At 42.8% G+C, this 24,021-nt stretch overlaps 1 protein-coding gene across 3 annotated transcripts in view; it reads right to left on the bottom strand.

Annotated features, from left to right (window-relative positions):
* Positions 1-982: 982 nt before the first annotated feature.
* PARP6 (poly(ADP-ribose) polymerase family member 6) overlaps positions 983-24,021 on the bottom strand; it is a 98,878-nt gene continuing 75,839 nt past the window's right edge. For all 3 annotated transcript variants that reach the window (XM_040415761.1, XM_040415763.1, XM_040415762.1), the window contains 3 exons: positions 10,101-10,164; positions 6,715-6,799; positions 983-1,369 (listed from right to left, as the gene is read on the bottom strand). In XM_040415761.1, the coding sequence (XP_040271695.1) occupies positions 1,267-1,369; positions 6,715-6,799; positions 10,101-10,164 (252 nt within the window). In that variant the 3' untranslated portion in view covers positions 983-1,266. The remainder of the gene's footprint in view (positions 1,370-6,714; positions 6,800-10,100; positions 10,165-24,021) is intronic.

The following is a 24,021-nucleotide window of genomic DNA, read 5'->3' as shown; positions in this document are numbered from 1 at the left end:
GCTAATTTAGCCACCTTAATATCCTGTTTACATTTCCTATTGAGTTCTTTGTAAGCCTTCTGTAAGCTTTTTCAGAACCCTTGAACTTGAATGTTTTAAATGTTCCATGTTTTTGTCATATAATGTTCAGTGCATCTCATTTTTAGCCACATTGGGTTTATTTTATTTCTGGACCTTCTCCCTGGCTGTTATGATCTCTTCTGCGATTGGGCAGCTGACAGCCAGGGAGAAGGAGAAGCCCCTTAAGAAACCCGGCCTTAAAGTTTTTCTCCAGAATTTAACAATTCATAATGATGCCCCTGGAAGGTATAATATTTCATAATTTGTCAGTAAAATAAAAGGTGGGGCTTAAAATTATAAGTTGTCTAAAAAGGGGGTCCTGTATGTCAGGTATGTTGACAGTCACTTGAATCCTTACAGATGCAACATATACCAAAAATAGTATATCTATGGCCAGCAAAATTCCCAGCTGTCAAAAGACAGTTTTAATATGATTGTTCAGGATTTTGATATTGATGCCCTAATCTCGGGATAGGCCATCAGTATCATATTGTTGGGGGTCCAACAACCCACATTCCCACCAGTCAGCTGTTTATTGTAGTGCCAGTGCCCAAAGTAGGCATCAAAACTATACAGCTCTGTCCATTATGTAGTGGACAGAGCTGGTAACTGCAGTGTTGCTCCCATTGAAGTAAATGGTGCAGCAATGCAGTTACCAGCTCCATCCACTACACAGTGGTAGACCCCCACCGATCTGATATTGATGGCCTACCCTAAGGATAGGCGATCAATATCAAAATCATGGCTAAGCTGACTGTGATGTGTACTCCCAGCTAAACATGTTTAAATGCTACAAATAATATTTATAATTAAATAATAAAAACAACGAAACTGAAATAAAACGTTCAGATTTATTATTTTTTAACATTTTCTTTTTTGTTAAACAAAGAGTTGTAAATGAGAAGTTTTCAGAGTAGGGGGCTTAAGTATGGAAATTGGGTAGTGCTGACACAGGGTAAAGTCAATATATGTCAGGATTTGTCCCAGGGCTTCGATATCTCCACATAGAATGATATCTTACTTTTGCCTGGAGAGCCTGATCAGTGCAAGACCCTCATCTCCACATTAGAAAGGGTCTGTTCAGTCACAGAAAGGACCCTTAATCTTCCATATGTGAAGCAGGTCATAGATTGCCCCATGTTCTTGGTCCCAGAGAGTACAGACCGCTCCTCTCTGTTTTGATTGTAATCCTGAGGATATTATCCCTCATCCACTGTACACTTGTGTCCCAATCACTCGCATGATTTCCTTTTGGATTTTGGGGTCCTGAGTGTTGATGTTGGCATCCCCGACTTGGCCATCTTCATACCTTTGATAGTTTAGATTTTGACACATGGCATGTAATAATAAATTCACAATTTATAAGACAAAGAACTGAAAAAATGTAACGTATATAAAAGAAAAAATAGACTTGATCCTCAAACAAAAATCAACAGCGAATTTTGGTAAGGATTATGAGGACAGATGTAGTAATAGCTAAATAAATAAAGAAAAGCCATTAACTTAGAAGAAATAAATAACCATTACTTCACACATGCAGTGTATTTATGATCTTGACCGGTCCACCTTTATCCTATCCATTATTTTTTTTAAAATATAACAAAAAGCAACATTTCTGCATGTAGTATCAGCAAAAATAGACAATGTATAGCTTCTGATCTAAATTATGCTTTAACCCCTTCCGGACTTCTGCTTTACATGTACAGTGGAGATCCAGTCTCTAAAGATGGCTTTAACTGCCAATGGTCTGTTTAAAACAGAAGAGAACCAAGACAAATCGCAGGCATTTAACCACGCTTCCAGCCCCAGAACACCTTCACCTAGCTGACAGCAGGGAAGGCATTCCATAGTAGCAATAGGCCTGAGCCTGTATAAGAAATCCATTACAGAATACAAATGGCGATCTAATGATTGCAAGTTATAGTCACCTAGGGGGACTTAAAAAAAGTAAAAAAAAGTTTTAAAATATATAATAAATATCTAAAAATCAAACCCCCCCACCCCTGCTTTGCCTAGAATTAAAAAAAATTATCAGTAAAAAATAAATATTATTGGCATCTGTTCTATTAAACTATTAAAATATAAAATATAAAGATATTTATCCCCTGAGAGCTCGTAAGCTGTTACATTTTCTGGCAGCCACTGGTATCAAGTCTATTCTGCAGGTATGGATCCACAACTGAGCTCCCCTATTTAAGCAATCTCTGGATAAATTGTCCTTTCTACTTAAATTGGATTGAGTTAAGGTCTCTTTTCTTAAAGAAGAAAACTTGAGGCATTTTTTGAAACTTTGGAAAGTTTTATCACTTTTCTTCCGCAATGGATTCAAAATATTAGAAACTGCTTTCAACTAACGGTGTAGTATCAGAAGCAATTACTTATACACCTATTTATGTGTATTTGTTTAGGTGTACCTCTAAATGTTGGAGGTCTACCTTGGTGTCAGTGGGTCCCGCACAATTCTCATAAAGAGGGATTAGGGTTAAAAACCCATGTTGGGTGAATTTTTTGCAAGAGAATTAATTCCCTTCCCCTCTTTCCACTCACAGGTGCTTAGTTATCTACGGCCACTCAAGTTAAACAGGGATGAATGGGCCCCCATTTGCTTGATCAGCGGAGGCCCCATTGGTCAGACCCCTGCTGATCAGACGTTTTATGGGATAAAATGTCTTCATGGGGCAATCTCTTTAAAATGCTACTTTTGTAGAGTATATCTGGCGCAGATTTTGTCACACGCCATGGTGCAGCAGAATCTGCATGGTGTGAGCGGAGAAGGGCTGGCAGTTTCATTTACCATTTTCTACGCCTGGTTTAGGTGTAGAAAATGGTCTAAATGTAAGACAGCTCGGAAACTGTATTATCTTTAACGGATCCGTCTCTAAAACCATTGTAAGTCAATGGGGGGCGGATCCGTTTTCTATTGTGTCAGAGAAAACGGATCCGTCCCCATTGACTTATATTTTGAGTCATGACAGATTCGTCTTGCTCCGCACCACATCGAGGACAGAAAAACGCTGCTTGCAGAGTTATTCTTTCCGCGATGGGGACGCAACCAAATGGAATGGAATGTATTCTGGTGCATTCCATTTCGTTCAGTTTTGTCCCTGTTGACAATGAATGGGGACAAAACAGAAGCGTTTTCCCCCGCTATTGAGATCCTATGACAGATCTCAATAGCGGAAAAGGGAAAGCACAGATGTAAAAGTAGCCTTACATTTAGACCGGCGGTGGATCCGCTGAAGTTATGTAGAGGCTGGCGCCTCTACATAACTTTGGCGATCCACCTCCAGTAGGGTGTTTCATTTTGTAATGGAAAAAAATTAAATGTCTCAGTGATGTAAAAGATATACAATACAGACCAAAAGTTTGGACACACCTTCTCATTCAAAGAGTTTTCTTTATTTTCATGACTATGAAAATTGTAGATTCACACTGAAGGCATCAAAACTATGAATTAACACATGTGGAATTATATACATAACAAACAAACAAGTGTGAAACAACTGAAAATATGTCATATTCTAGGTTCTTCAAAGTAGCCACCTTTTGCTTTGATTACTGCTTTGCACACTCTTGGCATTCTCTTGATGAGCTTCAAGAGGTAGTCCCCTGAAATGGTTTTCACTTCACAGGTGTGCCCTGTCAGGTTTAATAAGTGGGATTTATTGCCTTATAAATGGGGTTTGGACCATCAGTCGCGTTGAGGAGAAGTCAGGTGGATACACAGCTCATAGTCCTACTGAATAGACTGTTAGAATTTGTATTATGGTAAGAAAAAAGCAGCTAAGTAAAGAAAAACGAGTGGCCATCATTACTTTAAGAAATGAAGGTCAGTCAGTCAGCCGAAAAATTGGGAAAACGTTGAAAGTAAGGGCTATTTGACCATGAAGGAGAGTGATGGGGTGCTGCGCCAGATGACCTGGCCTCCACATTCACCGGACCTGAACCCAATCGAGATGGTTTGGGGTGAGCTGGACCGCAGAGTGAAGGCAAAAGGGCCAACAAGTGCTAAGCATCTCTGGGAACTCCTTCAAGACTGTTGGAAGACCATTTCAGGGGACTACCTCTTGAAGCTCATCAAGAGAATGCCCAGAGTGTGCAAAGCAGTAATCAAAGCAAAAGGTGGCTACTTTGAAGAACCTAGAATATTACATATTTTCAGTTGTTTCACACTTGTTTGTTATGTATATAATTCCACATGTGTGAATTCATAGTTTTGATGCCTTCATAGTCATGAAAATAAAGAAAACTCTTTGAATGAGAAGGTGTGTTCAAACTTTTGGTCTGTACTGTATATGCCAAATTTCAAGAAGATTGGATAATATTTAGAGGTTGCACACTTTGATCACATGGCTTCTTAGAGAATCACTGTAGTTTTCTGTCACGTCGTGGATCCCAAACAATTCAAAGAACGTCTTTGTTTTATTAGTAACTAAATGGCTCAGGTATTTTCCTTGAAAAACTAGGTTTTCACCCTCTAATCGTTTCATTTCCTTTTCTTTGCAGGTCTGGTTTCTAAATTTTTTTTGTCATATTTTCCTTAACAGCCTGAGTAATACGTTCATCCAAAAAAGCCAATCCTACGTTTGTTTCTGACAGATACCAAAGGTGTCTCTTAGCAACTGTGAGAGCACTTTTTTTGACGTCTGCATCTGGGAAAGTGCTCAGCAGCTGTAGCATATCCAAATCATTCTTTGGAGCCCATCGACGTACAGTTGCCAAAAAAGCAAACATATATGAGGCTCACAAAATGTTCAACCCGTTTCATTCCTTTCAATTCTCGTTGAGGAATATTCAACTGTTTAGTGAAGATGACAATTTTAAGTGCATATATTCCCTTTGCCATCCACCTTGCTTGATGCAGAGCCCCTGAGATCCTGAAACTGAAGTCGTTTTTAGACCAACCTCCTAGGTACAGGAGTGAGAGTAGTAATAAAAGTGATCAATGTGTGCAACCCCTAAATATTATCCAATCTTCTTAAAATTTGGCATATATATCTTTTACATCACTGAGTAAGTCATATGAAAATCACATCTTTGGAAAGATGAAACACCCTAACCTCCAGCCTTAATACATGTGCCCCTATGTCTTTGCATATAAAAGTTCAAAAGAAAAAGCCTCCAAAATGCATTACCAGTGAAATGGAGGAAAACATACAGGGGCAGATATATTAAGAAATGTTTTTTTGCGCCTTAATATTGTGCCTGTGCCATTTTTATTTTGTGACAAATGTATGATCTGGATTGGTAAACATGTCTAAAGCTGTGATGTTGTTTTAGAAGGGAAGATTTAACATAATGTGCCACAAAAATTGCAACACAACATGCCATAGGGCTTTATACTATCAGACTAATACACCACTTTTTATAATACTTTACAGCTGATATAGCTTTTGCCCAAAACATGCACCAAAAACTAGGACTGCATCAAAATAAAATCATAAAATAGGCACAGACAAAAACTTTAGTGGCTCTGTCACCAGGACCAACCCTATAAACAGGGCATATAGCCTGGTAGAGTTGATGAAGTTGATTGAAACAATACCTTTCTTTTCTCTGTAGGTACCAGCATTGTGGAGAAATTTGAACTTGTATTAATATGCAAATTAGCTATTGGAGCACCATACTGAAGCCCTTCTCCTTCAAAACACCCCCCTCCCTTTAGATTGACAGCGCTAGACTTCTGGTCTAGTGATGAGATCTCACGCTTGCGCACTCGCTCTCTCGAACTTGATGTTACTAGTGTCTATTGTGATATCATTGTTGGCAGTGTGCAATAGCAATATCATGCATTGCAATCCTAATGCATGATGTTGCTACTGTATTTTGCTACCTATATAATTGGTGGCAGTGTGCAAAGACAATATCATGCATTGCCATCCTAATGCATGATGTTGCTACTGTACTATGCTAAAGTTTTTTAATGCTCCCTGTTAGCATTGGTGGCAGTGGAGGCTCAGTGGGAAGAGACAGGGCGGGGAGGGAGGTAAGAGTACTCTCCCTTTGATCCTCCTTGCAACCAAGCTCCTCTGCTTCAGCCGAAGCTGACCCGTGCCACTGCTTCCGGGCTCAGTGACGTGAACAGCGCCTGCACAGTATGCATAATTTGCTCATCTGCATGAAGCCAAAAATGTTGTGCGCAAGCGCCGTGTGTGAGATCTCATAGCTAGACCAGAAGTATAGCGCTGTTAATCTAAAGAGAGGAGGGCATGTTTTGAAGGAGAGGGGCATCAGTATGGAGCACCAGGGGCATCGCTGAAGCGGTGCTCAAACTGCATAAGCCCACCTCCTGGTGCTCCAGTAGCTCATTTGCATATAAATAAAAGTTCAAATTTTTCCACAACGCTGGTATAGTTTGAATCACCTTTCATCAACCCTACCAGGCTATACGCCTGGTTGTATAGGGTTGATCCTGCTGACAGAGTCACTTAGTTGTGGTGATGCTAACTGCCATATTATCCCTGGACCGATGGGCAGGTAAAAAATAGCAATCTATGCACCATCATCTGACCAATGCAACCTGAAACTTGAGAACTTGAAGCTGTTGTAGCTCCATTTCTGTCAGTTTTATTTTCCATTGAATCTTGAGAGAAATAAAATTAAAAAAAAATATTCATAAATCTGATCTAGAGATATAGAGAAATCACTACTTACACGAAAAAGAAGCGTGTGCAGACGTGATCAGACACTGGGCACACCCAAATATTTCCATGCTTCTGTAGATCCTTTGATGTTATTACTAAGTAGAGGAACAAATCGGTTATGGTTAGTACAATAAAATGTACAGTTTAAAGGGGTTTTCTAGCATTGCTATGATTTTAAACAGTATTTTAGTTGTATTATATGTAGTTGCTTACCTCGTGTACATCTTCCCCATGCTTTTTTTATTTTTAATTTAGACTATCCTGATACATTTTACTATGTACACAAATAACTCCAGTTTGTTACATTCTGTATTTAGCACTTTCTATTGCTGTATCCAACCAAACCCATGATGCACTTCTCCTTTCTTTGCCACATCTCCAGCACTGCCTAACACTCAACTAGTTACATGGACATTCATCTATCACTGCACCTCTTACTGATTTGACACACCCATGGACATAATATCACAAGAAATAAGAAAGAGCTGCATGTACATGGTCATGTGACCACAGCCCAGAATGGAAGATAGGAGCAATAAATGTAAAAGAAAATACATTACAAAATTACAGCGACCATCATAAAATTTTAAATTGTTTTTCTTGGATTTTGATATTGAGAACCTCCACTGATCAGCCGTTTGAAGAGGCTTCAGCACTCTGATTAGTGCTGTGGCCTCCTCACAGCTTATCAAGCTTTAGCACTGTACATTATATAGTGGCTGTGCTTGGTTTTGCAGCTCAGGCCCATTCACTTAAATGGGACTGAGCTGAACCTAGGCCATGTGACTGAAAAACGTATCATCACTGGCCTAGGAAGTGGTGTGATGTCACTGGAGTGCTGAAGCCTTTTCAAACAGGTGATCAGTGGGGGTGCTGGGAATTGGACCCCCCAGATACTAATGACCTGTCCTGAGGATAGGTCATCAATATCAAAATCTCAGACAACCCCTTTAAAGGATTTTCATACAAACTATTAAAATTCATTTAATGATATTGTTAGGCCTCCTGCACACAACCATAGGTGTCCCGTTGCCATATTGCGGACCGCATTTGCGGATCCGCAATACACGGGCACCATTGCGTGTTCATTCCGCATCACAGATGCGGACCCATTTACTTCAATGGGTCCGCAAATCCGGAGATGCGGAATGGTGCGGAACGGAAGCACGGAACGGGGGTTTCGTCCCGTACTTCCGTTCCGCAGAAAGATAGAACATGTCCTATCTTTTTGCGGAACGGCCGGAACGCAGACCCATTAAAGTGAATGGGTCCGCGATCCGCCGCGGCTGACCCACGGTGGGTGTTTGTGCATTGCGGCCCGCAGCACGGCCACGGGGCGCACACGTTCGTGTGCAGGAGGCCTTATGTAGAGGATGTGGAGCTCTGAATAAGAAAAACAGTGCCCCACTTCTGTAAAGTTATACTGAGAAATTAATCAGCACACAATTTCGGACTTAGCTAAAATTTGGTGTACACAGTCAGATGCACATTTAGGTGCCACATGAGCTTCATATATTGGCAATAGAAGTCCAATGGCCCATACTGTACCTCTGTAATAGAATACCATATGGAGGCATCATATGAAAATAAAATTGTAGTCTCTAATTATTTTAATTTAATTTTAAAGGGTCTGGGATCGCACAGGTGGCACTGCAGCAATGTGGAACTGAAAAGAGGACATAACGGCAAGACAAGGGAAGACTGACAGATAATATTTCTCTACTACTATCAGCAGCTGCAGAAGTGCCTAAAAGGAGATGGGGCTAGTCCTAGACTGGTGGTTCAAGGAGGGTAAATAAGGATAAAAATAAGTACTGCAGAAACATGCAACTTCTATATATGGCAAACTTAAAGGGATTGTGTCATGAAACATATTCTACATTTTTCAAACCAGCAACTGGATCTGAATACATTTGTAATTGCATATAATTCAAAATTCAGTACAGCCACTGAACTATTCAAAAAATTTATCTGTATAGCCCTACCTGCGGTTTGTTGTTTTCCTTATTTTTTGTTCATCTCACTGAGCTGGTTGAATGTGCTCTTCAACTGCCACCAGCTATATGTTCTGTTAAATGCTGTGGCAGTTAGGCCTCTTTCACACGGGCGTCATATTTTTGGCCCGGATAAGAGGCGGGTGCGTTGCGGGAAAATGCACGATTTTTCCACACGAGTGCAAAACATTGTAATGCGTTTTGCACGCGCGTGAGAAAAATCGGCATGTTTGGTACCCAAACCCCTCCAGGACTATTGTACTATGCATTCTGTATTCAGAATGCTATTATTTTGCCTTATAACCATGTTATAAGGGAAAATAATAAAAATGATCAGGTCCCCATCCCGATCGTCTCCTAGCAACCGTGCGTGAAAATCGCACCGCATCCGCACTTGCTTGCGGATGCTTGCGATTTTCACGCAGCCCCATTCACTTCTATGGGGCCTGCGTTGCGTGGAAATCGCACAATATAGAGCATGCTGCGATTTACACGCAACGCAGAAGTAATGCGTGAAAATCAACGCTCATGTGCACAGCCCCATAGAAATGAATGGGTCCGGATTCAGTGCGGGTGCAATGCGTTCACCTCACGCATTGCACCCGCGCAGAAAGGACACACCCCTGAGCTGCAAGGCTCAAATAAATCTAGCTTAACAACTGGAGCTTTTTACCCATGTGAGGTACAGGGATGGTTCTAGCTTTGTTAGAAAGCTATTGTCATGTACCATATGATGTCTGGGCAGGATCTAAAGGGTATGTTAAACAGGCAGTTTTTCTGCCAGAAAATTGATAAGAAGAGTTCTTATGAATGCTCATTACCGATCATCTGGCAGTCTAATACTGCCTCCAATTGTCCAATGAATCAGACAATTCAGATTTTTCAGCATGCTGAAAGGTCTAGATTTGCCGGGGCAGATTTTGCTGTATAATCAGGATCTGCCGCCGGCACACCGCTGTCCTGCATGGGGACGAGCGATGCCATAGGGATTGCTCCTCTCCATGCTGCGGAAGACATCGCTGCAGGTAATAGCAGCTGTGCCCTCTGCTAGCTATCTGGCGACCGCCAGGAGGGAACACTTTTGTCCCGACAATCTCTTGCAGCATTGGGGTGTCTACACCATTATGGCACCTGACATTCTGTGCCTACAAGCTCCTGAATTTGAGGTTTCACTTTAAATAACTAATATTATTATATTGTATATGAATCTACACAGACATGTAGCATAGAAAGGCCAGATAAAATGAATGCGTTATTGGTGTGGATAAATGTTTTTTTATGTAGTAGAGAACTAGAACATATACTGGTATGTTGTAAACGGTGAAACATATTTAACGCTAGTAGAAGCATTGCTTATCTCCTTCCGAGATAAGATTACAACATATGATTGCTAAATGATTACCTTCACACAGTGCAATACAATTGAGATTCCGACTCTGCAAGAAACGAGACTGGAGACATCGAGTCTAATAGAAAAGGAGGAAAGAAAGCAAATGACTGATAGAACAGTAGTAGTTTGGAAAAGTTAGAGTATGATCACCCTTGAACTTAATTTTATAGCTTTTATCTTGATACAATTTACATAAACAGTTGAGTAAATCTTTTAATACAAAATATTCATAATACTTTGCTTTACTGGTCTAACATGGATCTTAAGTTTTAGAACTTATGAAAGTTAGGAGCTGAATTCAGAGTTCTGCTTGTTGTTACTGGAAACTGTAGACATGCTTGTTGACAGACATGTAATACTGCTCCTATAAATTCTACTGGACAGATATTGAACCAATAAGGAATGCTGAATGAAGACTGCAAAATTCACTCAAGGGCATTCATACAAAGAAGGCATGTGGCTGTTAAGGGTCTCATGACGGGGCACAGATCAGATCCCTTTGTTATGGGTTATGTGAGCCTGCACAGGGATTCCCATCAACACAATCACTTCTGAAGTTCATGCTGTCATTCTTTCCTATAAGGAATGGAATGGAGGCAACACACTCTGGGACGGAGCAGTGGGATTGCATACATCAATGTGTGCTCCATATTATTTTTGCTATGGGCCACCCTTTAGTCTATGGATTCCTATGGGAATACAGTATGCAAGTTAGAAACAATAAAATGTAAGTAAACCATTTTACAAAGTTACTTTTTATGTAAATTTATTTTATACATAACCTAAAATTGTGTCAGTGGATCAAAAAAATAAGTAAGGTAGGAGAAGGTTAAAACAATGTTAATTACGGAATGATGGAACCAAAAAGGGGAGGTGCGGGGGTCTTCATTACCCTACGAGTTCAAATCTGGACATCCCCATGACATATGATCACTACAATACACAATACACAGTATACTTTTTATGCAGAGAAGTAACGTGGTGGGTTAACCACTAATCTGAAATAGGCCTAAATTAGATGTATTTCAGATGCAGATGGTGGTGCAACGGTTAATTGCGCCGCTATCCGCGACTTTGTCCTGCTCACGCCAGGTCTAAAATTGTGGGCATGGGTGGGAAAGGGGGCTGGACGGTAGACTCGTCTGATTCATTATTTTCTACACCTGTTTTAGGCGTAGAAAATGGTCCAAATGTTAAGACAGCTCAGAAGCTGGCTTACATTTAGAACTGGTGGAGGATCCGCCAAATTTTGGTCAGATCCACCTTCATAACTTCGGCAGATCCACCACTAGCTATGGGGCTTTATTAAGACCAGCATCTAAAACGCTGGTCTTAATAAGTGTGCCCCATAGTTTGTAAGGCTGAAAAAGTCTATCCATTCCCAAATCCAAATCTGGCAATTAGAATAACTCCCTGGATCAATGACCCTTCTCCAAAAATCTAGTATCTATAACCTGTAAAATTATTATACTAATACATCCAGGCCCTTCTTGAACTCTTTTAGTGAATTCACCATCACCATCCCCCCTGGCAGAGAGCTCCATAGTCTCACTGCTCTTACAGTAAAGAACCGCTTTTTTGTTAATGTACAAACCTTCTTTCCTCTAGATATAGAAGATGTCTCCTTGTTATGGTCACAGTCCTGGGTATAAAAAGATCATGGTAGATACACAGAGGGCGTGGCCAGTGATGGAGGAGTGAAGCCAAACTCTGTGTGAGCTCCGCTGCACCCCAGTCTAAACTACAGCTCTCACCTGGGGAAATGGGGAAAGCCACAAAGAAGGGTTGAGCTCGTCCACCTGCTCCCCTGACCGCATCGCAAGGAGACCTCAGCGCATATTTCTCCAAGCCGGCCGGCCTTACAGTCTAGGTGCCACCGGCCAGTGTGTCTCAAGATGACGGCGGCGCCCTTACCTCGAGGCGTGTTGTGTCACCTGTTATGTCTGAGGAATCCTGATCCCTGCATCTACGGGACCACCACTCCCTCTCTGCACCGCTCTTGGCCCGGTCTGAGAAGGAGGCAGAGCTCGGGCTTGAAATGCAGCCATTGAGCCAGGCATCCCCTCCGTCGCAACAACAGCAAAATGGCCGCCGGCCCTGGCTAACTGTGTACCTCCTCTGGCAGGACCACAAGTACCCTCATACCCCTTACCCACATCTCCTCCTGCCTCCTTGTCCCCCACTACCCCTCTTGACCCCTCAGACTCCACCTTGAGACCGGTTTGGCCACAGAAAACTGCCATCTCTCCCACTCTCCCGTACAACTCTCCACTAAGTCTCTCATCCTAAGGACCCAGGCCCTGAACACCTGGCATTAGTAAGCAGTGGCTGCGTGCACCAGCAGCATGACTTCTCTCTGTCCCTGGGCCCCCGAGGACAACACAAGGAGGGACCCCTATCACCGCCAGCCTCGTCTGGTCCCTCTTTTGCAGCGTCCCATCACTGGTTCACCGGTCATCGTGGGACAGCTCCCGTTCTGCTCCTCTGCCAAGTTCCATGACCACAGGTCCCCTCCTCTCTACCTCTCCTCCTCGGATCCATATGAGCGAGGTCCCTGTTGAGACCCGAACATTTCTGGTAGTGCCTGATGAGGACTCTAGACCGCCCACCATGGCGGATTTACGGGCACTTATTTGCTCTCTACCCTCGAAAGAGGATCTATCTAGCTTTGCAGCTAATATCCTACAAGAATGCAAGCAGACTTATCGACTCTTACCGACCGAGTGGACTCCATTATTCAGGACCAGGTTGTGTCGGCAGATGTGAAAGCCTTACAAACTGAAACTCGGGTTCAAGAAGCACAAATTCACACCCTTCAACAACATTTGGATGATCTGAAAAACCACGGGCGCTGCAATAGACTCTGTATCAGAGGCCTTCTAGTCTGTCTCCAATTCAGACCTCCTTCCTACCCTTTTATTGATATTCAATGGCATCCTGGAACACCCCAGCACTACACCCACTGAAATTGACAGGGCACACCGTGCGCTGCGCCTGTGGCGCCCGAGGGCTCTAGACCAAGAGACGTTATCTGCCGGATCCACTTCTATGTTGCGAAAGAGCAGATTCTCCTCAAGGCCCCCCAACATCCATCTCTATCGTTTGAAGGGACCCCCATTATGATTCTCCAGGACTTTCCCGCTACACTCTTGCTCAACGAGCCGCTTTGAAACCCATTCTAAACCTTCTTTGGGACAGAGGGCTTCCATACCGTTGGAGATTCCCTTTTGCTCTAATAGCCGGCCCTAAAGGTCACACGGCCACTCTATGCTGCAGCGCAGATATTCCAGGTTTCCTCTGCAGCCTTGACCTACTGCCAATGGAGAAAGACGCGTGGCCCTCCATCACTCCACCTGATCCTCCGCAGCCTTTCCTACTCTCTCAAGTTTCCACAATAGGATTTCCTGGAATGCCTTCCCGCTCCTCCAGAGGACGTAGTCGCCGATCCACTGGCCTGCTACGGAACTCCCAGTCGTCCACTTTGACCTGAGGACCCTATGCTGCTATTACCTAAGTTACCTTTCTCTTTTCAAACACCATTTCTCTCCTTTTTTCACTCAGAAAAGCATCACCTGCTACATGGGAGAAAAAAACTACTATTTTATCACAAGTTTTGCCATTTTGGTGTCGGTCGGCTCTCTTCTTCTTGACTGCCGCTTTTCTCAAGTAGTTTGAGACACTCCCTTGGGGGTACTTTTCTCCCTGGTGACCGTCTCCTTTGACCTAGTGGTCTCCATTTAGTGTTGTAACATTTAAAGTTCCGATTTTGCCTTTTTTTCTTATTGTTTTTGTTTTTAATTTTTGTGTATTTTATAGCACTAAACCCCTTTTTTTCTTTCCCCTTCCCTCCTCTCCTTCTTTTCTGCTCTTTCTCTCCTACGTTTCTGCTTCTCTTACACTCTCTACCATGACGTCTCTTAAAATTCCATCATTTAACACAAAGGGACTCAATACACCTGAAAAATGCGCTTAAGTTCTCCACCACTTCCATCGCCAAAAGGTACATCTTATTTGCTTTCAGAAAACCCATTTCAAGGAGGGGTCTGTCCCGGGTAATCGGCATTATACAACCTGGCATTATGCTAACAATGTGCTCAAAAAGTCTAAGGGAGTCGCCATAGCGATTCATAAATCCCTGACTTACCAATTATTGGATTGTACGGTCGATGCCGATGCCAGGTACTTGATCCTCACCATGCGTATTGGTGGCTGAGAATTCACACTCCTTTTTTAAATCAGATAATATTTTATTGATTTTTGAAAAATAAACAAGCTTGTATTACAAATCATCACGTCAAGTGCTTCGGTCTGTACAGTACCATATTATTGTTTACAAAACATATAGTGATTGACAGACAAATATTTCGTTATAAACAAACCCCAACAAGGTACCTCCCGCCCCAACACTAGAGACACTTGTTAGATAAAATAAGCGTGTAACATACACCTAGGGACAAACTCCCCACTAATAGACAGAAGACCCAAAGTAAGGAGGATCATAAGCAACGGCAGACTAACACTCCAGTCACTGAAGAGGATAGCAAGTAAAATCATGATGGATATCCTAAAACACCCGTTAAGTAGCTCACTAGAAACCCTGAGTCCACCATAAAGGGTCAACCATGGGCTGCATACACCAGATTTGTCTATCCAAGGGCCCCAGATGTTGTCAAACTTAGAGAGGCAGTTATGGTTTATATATATCCCCCTTTCCAGCCGTATAACCACGTTCATCCTAGCAATAAATTCAGAGATGCTCGGGGGAAGCGGCTGTATCCACTTAGCAGCCACAGTTTTTCGTGCTTAATACAAAAGTCTATTAATACCAATCGTAATATACGGTTGCAGATCATCAGAATCAATTATCCCAAGTAGACACAATCTGGGATCCAGTGTGTAGAGAATTCACACTCCTGAACGTTTATGCACCCAACCAGAACCAGGTCGCCTTTCTGACAGACCTGGTTGACAAGGCCCTTCCCCTGAAGAGGGGCACAATTCTCTTCTGTGGGGACCTAAATCTCACCCTTGACCCAACCGTAGATAACTCCTCAGGTCGCGCTACCATCTCGTACCAGGCGATTAAAAAGAGTTAGGAGGGCTTTTTTGCAACTGCAGCTAACGGACCCCTGACATATACAACATCCCACTGACAGAGACTACACTTTTAATTCTTCTCCGCACTCTTCCTAAAGTCGCATCGACTACATCTTGCTCCAACATCAAGCCCTTTCTTGGTTGGAATCTACATCCATAGGCTCTATCCTGTGGTCCGACCATGCCCCGATATATTGCTCTTTAAAACTCCCCTTTCTCACTAGAAATGAATGGACGTGTAAGCTTAATGAGTCTCTCCTTCTTAACCCAGTATGTGCTGCTGAGATGTCTCAAACCATTTCCAAATTCTTAGCAGACCAATCAGCAGATGACACCTCCCTGCCCATGCAAAGGGAGGCTCTTAAATGCGTCCTGCAAAGCACTTTCATAAAGCATGGGACTCGTATCAAAAGGGGGAAGGCTCATAAACTTTCTATCGCCCTACAGAAGGTAGCCTCACTGGAATTGGACCATAAGCGCGCACTCACTCAGTCTATCCTGCGAGATCTCCAGGATGCTCGCTTGTAAGTCAAGCGCCTATTAGAGCGTTCTTATGAACGAATGATCCAAACTTGCCGCAGCAAATTTTACGAATATGGCAACAAGAGTGGGCGCTTGATGGCCAGAGCTCTTAGTTGTCAATTGGCTTCTTCACATATCCCAGTCATTAAAACTCCAAACGGGCCACCAATGCACACCACTCCAGAAATTGCATATAGATACCATTCTTTCTACTCGACTTTGTATGACTTGCCTGCCCCGTCCGACCCAATAGACCTGCCCCTGTCTTCTGCCGCTCGGTTGTTGGCGGAACAGTCTGCTAGCCTTGATACTCCTTTCACTGATGTAGAGCTTCAAGAAGTACTTAAATCCCTTCCTGGAGGCAAAAGCCAGGGCCCGAATGGGTTCATGGCAAGGTTCTACAAAGTATTCTCAGATAGAGTGGCCTCTTTCCTACTTCGGGTCTTTAACGCAATGTCGTCTGGGCTCCCCTTCCCGGCACAGTCCACTGAAGCACATATAGCGGTCATTCCTAAACCCTAAAAAGATCCGCAGATGTGTGCGAGTTATCGCCCAATTTCTCTTCTAAATGTAGACCTTAAAAAATATGCCAAACCTCTGGCAAACCGTTTGAAGGTTTCCTTGCCTTCTCTCATCCACTCAGACTAGGTGGGGTTCGTGTCGGGGAGGGAAGCAAGAGACAACACTCTGAAGACACTGGATATTATTCACTATGCTAAGACCCACCATATCCCTCTTATGGTCTTATCACTTGATGCAGAGAAGGCCTTTGATCGTATCTCATGGCCCTCCATACACACCACCCTAGCTCACATAAGTCTAGGCCCCTGGTTCACAATCAAAATTCTCAGTCTCTACCAGACGGCATCTGCGAGGATCAAAATGAATGGGAATCTCTCTCCCTTCTTCCTTATACACAACGGCACGTGACAGGGATGCCCGCTATCTCTCCTGTTATACGTTCTGGTTATGGAACATCTACTGTCAGCAATACGTGCCAATCCCTATGCATTTGCATAGGAGGTCAGGAATACAAATGTGCTGCCTTTGCATATGACCTGTTGCTCTACATCACCAACCCTCGTATCTCCCTTCCATGCCTGCAATCGGAATTGTCTTGTTTTGGGGCTTGGTCCAACTTCAAAATAAACATGTCTAAATCTAATGCCCTGAATATTTCCCTGGGGTCGGATTTAGTTGCCTCTCTAAAAGCCTCCTTTCCCTTCACATGGCCTTCCAAAGGCATTACCTATTTGGGGTTTAGAATTAGTTCCGTCTTGTCACATTTGTTTAGAGATAATTTTGCTCCACTTCTTTGCTGCTTCCAGAAAGATCTAGATTCCTGGCACCATAAAGTCTTTGTGGTTTGGACGGAATAGTATATTAAAAATAAATCTTCTGCCCAAATTGCTTTATCTCCTGCAGACTATCCCCATTCGGGTCCCCCTCCCCCTTTCTTTCTGGACCCAAGTGCGTAAGTGTTTTTTACAAAATTTGTCTGGTCCCCTGGTCACCCACGCATCGTTTGGGAAGTGCTGACTCGCCCCAAGGATGCGGGTGGGGTTGGTCTGCCGGATTGTAGGTTATATTACCATTCTACTGCTTATGCCCGGCTTCAGGACATGTTTCGTCCCGCTTGTCAGAAAGCGTGGGTTAATATAGCGAGGGGTTCCTCGCCATGTCCTTTTTCCACTCTTCCCTGGCTCTGGAGCTTTTTACAAACTCACCAACTCTCCTTTACTGCTAACCACACATTTGCAATATTAGCGGTCATAAGCCCGAAATTCTCTCTTATTGATCCTCTGGGGCCTCTCATCCCCATCCCCTATTCCCCTGGGTTCCTCATCACCCTCTTTTCTCACAGGCACGAAACTCTCCCCTCTCTCCGCTTCTGCCAGGTCATCTCAGGAACCTCCCTGAAATCTCTATCCTCTATAGTGGGTGAAACAATTCCCATACAATAATACACCTATGAATACCTTCAACTTCAACACTTCTATGCTTCCATGCGTGTCTCTCACAACCTTACTAGAACTCTGACAGTTTTTGAACAGGCTTGTCTGACACCTTCGACTGTGTTCAGAGACATATTCTTTATGTATAAATTACTTCTCCAACACAGGTCCTTCTCAACGCCTCTGTTTTGTGCAGCTTGGGAACGCGATCTGGGTATTAAATTGTCCCCTGCCCAATGGCATAGGTGTTATCTCTTTACCCATAAAGCATTGCTATCCACCAGAGCGCAGGAAACCTGCTACAAGATCATGTCTCACTGGTACAGGGTCCCATCATTATTGCACAAATGGTTCCCCTCAGTTTCGGACAGATGCTGGAAACGTGGGGTGGCAGAAGGCACACTGCCCCATATCTGGTTGCATTGCTCTGCCCTACGGGAATTCTGGGACTCAGTTCCGGCGTTCCGGTGCCCAACTTGCCAGAATCCCTACTCTTATATGTTTTTGACTTGTCCATCAAAGCTTACAAAAAACTCTCTTCTTAAATATCTCATTCAAGCAGCGACAGCAGTGATCCCTCGTCAATGGAAATCGAAGACCCCCCCCATCCCTGGAGGAGTGGTTTGAGGAAGTAATGCTTTTTTAGAGAATGGAGGAGTTAATAGCCCATACCCCTCAGATGTATACGCGGGATGATTTCCGTTCCTCAGGGACATATAGGACACTTTAAACGGACTACCCTGCACTGGCCTCTCTTCTTCCTCCACATCTCTCTCGCCTTCCTTTTCTTGCTTTTACACTACCTCACCCAACCCCTTGCTGTTCCTTATCCCTTACCCCCCCCTTCTTTTTTTTTTTGGTTTGTTTTGGGTTTGCCAGATTTTATTTCATAATGTTTCAAAATGTGCTATCAGTGCTTCAATGATCCCGAGCTCTGTCTCCAGTTGAAGCAATTGACATCAGCAATGGTATGGATTTATGTTGCCTTTTTAGGCTCTTGCAGTGTTAGCTAATTCGTTTTATGGAAATTTCAGATGACATTGTAACTTTGAAATGCTTTTTCTTCTATTTGCTCTGTCAGTTTAAAAAAATTTATAAAACCAAAAAAGATCATGGTAGAGATCCCTGTATTCACCTTTGATATACAGCATTTATATATAGTTTTCAGATCACCCCTCAGCTGCTTTTTTCTAAACAACTCTTATTTTGGTAATCTTTCTGGGTACTTTAGTCCTCCCATTTCATTTACTACTTTAGTCGCCCTCCTTTAACCCCTTCCAGACCTCTACCATACATGTATGATGAAAATCTGTTCTTTAAACATTTTGCCCGCTAAGAGGCTGAGTCACTGCCATAGCCGAGTCCTGCTGTTTTACACAGCTGACACTCAAGGTCCGTGATCGACAATAACACCTATCACGGACAGTTAACCCCTCAGATGCTGTGGTCAATTGCAAACGAACGGCATCTTCATGCTGAGATCAAGGGAGCCGTTTGGTTGCTCTGGCATCCTCAGGCCTTCTGAAGGACGCCTGCCTGTAACAGGTCTCGATAGGAACATAATGGATCTCCTATAGACTGGTAGTTCATAGCAGTCTGTGGGAGAAGTGATTGGACAATTGAATGTTCAAGTCCCCTAAGGGGACTTCAGAAAAAGTAAAAAAAAGTTTTAATGGGAATCTGGCACCTCATACCTTCATATAAATCCATCTCACATGGTAGATATTCACTTGTCCGCACATTTAAATTCTCTTGCTCCCATCTTGATCTGTTCACCCAATTCAGAGAAGTCATCCTTTTAATAATATGCAAATTGGCCCCTTGCTGCAACCAGGGTATTGCCGTTGCACCCAAAGGCTCTGATCATGCTCTTCCAGGCTGCACCCCTACCGCTTTGACTGACAGGGTCAGACAATAAAGATGTACTCATGCCTAGCCGTGAAGTCTTGCAGCAGTGCATTGGTCTCTGCAAGAATAAATTTAAAGGGGCTGTCTCACTTCAGCAAATAGCATTTATCATGTAGAGGAAGTTAATACAAGGCACTTACTAATATATTGTGATTGTCCATATTGCCTCCTTTGCTGGCTGGATTAATTTTTCCATCATATTATACACTGCTCGTTTCCATGGTTACGACCACCCTGCAATCCATCAGCGGTGGTCATGCTTGCACACTATGGGAAAAGTGCTGGCCTATTTGGTGGCTGGGACTGTGGGAGCGCACATAGGCTCCTGCTTTTTTCTATAGTGTGCAAACACAACCTTTTCCGATGGATTGCAGGGTGGTTGTAACCATAGAAACAAGAAGTGTATAATGTGATGGAAAATTTAATCCAGCCAGCAAAGGAAGCAATATGGACAATCACAATACATTAGTAAGTGCCTTGTTTTAACATAAGCTACTTAATAAATGCTATTTGCTGAAGTGAGACAACCCCTTTAATGCTAAGAGTTGTCCTCATGCTAAAAAAGTTAAACGTTACGATTTCTTGTTAAAGTGCTTATTTCCGTATGCACGATGTACATTCTAAATGGTTATGTATGGGCACCAATTAGTTAACACTCATTAGTTAACAATCTAAGACTAGTTTCCATGGCGATGGCTGGTTCCGTCCCCTGGTTAGTGAGTTTCTAGTCCTCAGACACATGTACATGACATTCACAGAAGGTTTAGAACCACATTTCAAGGCCTCGCTGGATTCAGATAGTAAGCAATAAGATTTTACTGCTGTGGAAAGGGTATATTGCTTCGCATCCACCAAACTTTGAGACAAACTGACCATCTGGATCTAAGATCTGCACCCTCCAACCCAGGAATTGCAGAAAGAATTAATGAGAACGGAATCGCACGCCTATGGTTATTTGGGTAGATTGCAACATGTACATACGATGAAAGTCACTGGGGATTACTACCATTATAACTACTGCCTATACACAGAGTTTGGAAAAAGACTACACTGTAGTATACTTTAAACCTGTTGCTGTTTGGGCTACTACTACTCCCATTATAATTTCAGTAAAGAGAGACTTTATTATAACCAACAGGCTTAGTCCATGAATCCACCACCATCAGTCGGGAACCCAAACACCACCAGGCTTGAGCCCCTAAAAAGTCCAAGGTGTGCCTGGTGGTGCTCTGGCGGTTTCCAGCAATGTGAAACTAGCCCTAGACAGACTTCAAAAGTCACATCTTGATACATTCCTCCCTTCCTACCTTGTAGATATCACTTTTCAGCTGTTATTTGGTATGTAGTGATGACTTGTATTTTCCCTTCCCATGTGGATAACCTTACATTTATCAATGTTCAGCCTCATTTGTCACTTCTTAACCCTTCTCTACCCAACTCTCCAAAGCAAGTGCTTTGGCTCTCCTCAGTAAACCCTGACCTATACCTCCCTGTTGATTTTGATTGACGCTTCCAGTTTTGTATTACGTTGCTTTCTTCTGCATTGACAATGCTGTAACTGTCCATTAAGAGAAATAGGTAGGTTCAGGGCATGGTTTACTGAGGAGAACCTGAGCACTTGCCTGATTGAGAACCCTATTTGGATCTGTAATAAAAGTTATTCTTCTTGGTAGTTAGACCTCTCTTCACAGCCACAAAGGTATGTTTGCACATTTGTTTCAGTCCACTATCTTCTGTAATTAGTTTAAAGGGAAGAAAGGAACTGACAGTCTCCTTTTAAAGGCACACTCATGTCATACAGGGCTAAATAATATGCAAAGAGGTATCTCCCAAGGAACCATCTCGCTAGCACCACATTGAGAAAGTGGCTCCCCATGAGTCAAAGTCTGACTTTTTAACAAGCCTTGGAACATGACAAGAGAAAATAACCAAGTCAAATAACTATCCGTAGACAGCTGTTTTGGGGTGCTTGCACCTGGTCAGTACAGAGTAAGATTCTGGTTGGCTAAGTGAGATGCCCTGGATGCAGCTTATTTTCCCAATTGCCAATAAGTCTCCATTCCATGGATTATTTCCATTAAGTCCCCATACACAAGAGGTCTCTTTAAGGAGACTCAGCACCCTGCCTAAGCGTCATACAGGGGTAATTTTTTAACTCAATATTCATAGGAAATATATTTCTGGCTGTTTTTCTTTTTCATTTCAGCAGTACTATGCCGTTGAAAATTTAAAAGAAAATACTGTCCTTCTGTAGCAGTCAGCACAAATGATAAGAACTCCTATATAGACAATCTATTGCCAGTTTACTGCTGTAGTGAGGGGAAGATGTTATCTGGTAGTATAATACAGCAGTAGATTAGTAGAATTGGGATTACAGCAGGATAGCTCTATTCTTCTGATATGCCTAGATAAAGATGTTCACAGAGTCATTCCCTCGCTAGTCCACATTCCCTCTCTAGACCACATTCCCTCTGTAGTCCACATTACCTCTATAGTCCACATTCCCTCTCTAGGCCACATTACCTCTATAGTCCACATTCCCTCTCTAGGCCACATTCCCTCTATAGTCCACATTACCTCTATAGTCCACATTCCCTCTCTAGGCCACATTACCTCTATAGTCCACATTCCCTCTCTAGGCCACATTCCCTCTATAGTCCACATTACCTCTATAGTCCACATTCCCTCTCTAGGCCACATTCCCTCTCTAGTCCACATTCCCTCTCTAGTCCACATTCCCTCTCTAGTCCACATTCCCTCTCTAGTCCACATTCCCTCTCTAGTCCACATTTCCTCTCTAGTCCACATTCCCTCTCTAGTCCACATTCCCTCTCTAGTCCACATTCCCTCTCTAGTCGGATGTTAAGGATTGTGTCCCCTTAAAGAGAATAAGGCTCAATATTGACCTCTGTGGTACCGCACTAGTGACAGTGACCCAATATGAGTGTGTACCGTTAATAACCACCCTCTGTTTTCTATCAATGAGCCAGTTACTCACCCACATACAGACATTTTCCAAGCATACTTATTTTATGTACTAACCTAATATACAGCACAGTATGAAATGTTTGGAAAACTCAAGACATCCAAAGACTCACCCAGGTCCAGTCTAGAACTTGAAGAAGCGGAGCGAAACGTGCGTCAGGGTGTGCTCACAGCTGACTGAAGGTTGGATCTCTGTATTGTACCACTTCCCAGGTATTTTCTGTCCCTCTTCCCTTTTATCTGCCTTCGCTTTCATATCCACTGATGGTTTCCTACTGGTACCTTGTGTGGATTTTTGCACACTGGGCATTTGGGATTATGAGATAGTTTTCAGGTGATCATTGAGATATATATATATATATATATATATATATATATATATATATATATTATTTGTTATTGCTCAATTGCCCATGTGGTGAGCAAGCTTAGATATTGGGATCCTACACCTTGTCAGTCAGCACGTGAGCTACTTCTCGCAACACTACCTGTATTGCTGCTTTACTTGTTTTAGATATTTGTCTTGAATCATGTGTTGTTGTAATTATTTGTCATTAATTACCTAATAAAGCTTTATATATTTTTTGTATGTGTGTCCCTATGGGTCTTTTGGTTTTTTATGTTAGGTCATGCATCTTACCAACATCTTGTTGGTTTAATAGGTTGTACTAACTTACCTCCTCACATAAAGTGATTAGATTCGTTTGATAGGCTGATAGGCGCAGTCTTTCATAAACCAATGCTAATATGGCATTATACACTTATTTTCATTGATATACTCCAAGATAGCAACAACATAGGTTAAACTTGCAGGCATATAACTATTTGACCCCTTTTTAAGTATTGGCACCACATTTGCCAAGCGCCAATCCTGTGGAACATTCCCTGTCAATATAGAGTCCTTAGACATTACAAATAAGGGTCTGTTTATCACATTACTTAAAAGGGCTGTCTCATCATAGACAATGGGGGCATATCGCTAGGATATGCCCAGATTGTCCTATAGGTGCGGGTCCCACCACTGGGACCCGCAACTATATTGAGAACGGAACCCCGCAAGGTGGTGGCTGGAGGACTCCGGTCCGGCCACCACCAAGCCGGCTCCCCATAGAAGTGAATGGGAGCGTGAATTTAGGGGGTCATTTATCATTCTGAAATACACCTAAATTAGGCGTATTTCAAGCACAGATTGTGGTGCAACAGCTGTTGTGCCGCAATCTGTGACTTCAAGCCGCTCATGCCGGGTCTAAATAAGTGGGCGTGGTGTGGGCTTAGAAAAAGGTCTAAACTGATACAATAACTGATGGAAATAACTGATGTGATAAACTGAAGTGTGAACTGGGCATTATTCAGTCATGTCTGTTGGTTAATACTAAGTCCAAAAAGTCTCTCTCTCTATTTGGAGCCTGCACCAGTTGGCAAAGGGAAATATCTTTAGTTATTGACAAAAATGTTTCCTTTATGAG

Source organism: Bufo bufo, chromosome 1 (assembly GCF_905171765.1).
Source record: "Bufo bufo chromosome 1, aBufBuf1.1, whole genome shotgun sequence".
Taxonomy (NCBI): domain Eukaryota; kingdom Metazoa; phylum Chordata; class Amphibia; order Anura; family Bufonidae; genus Bufo; species Bufo bufo.
This window is presented reverse-complemented; position numbering and strand designations above follow the sequence as displayed.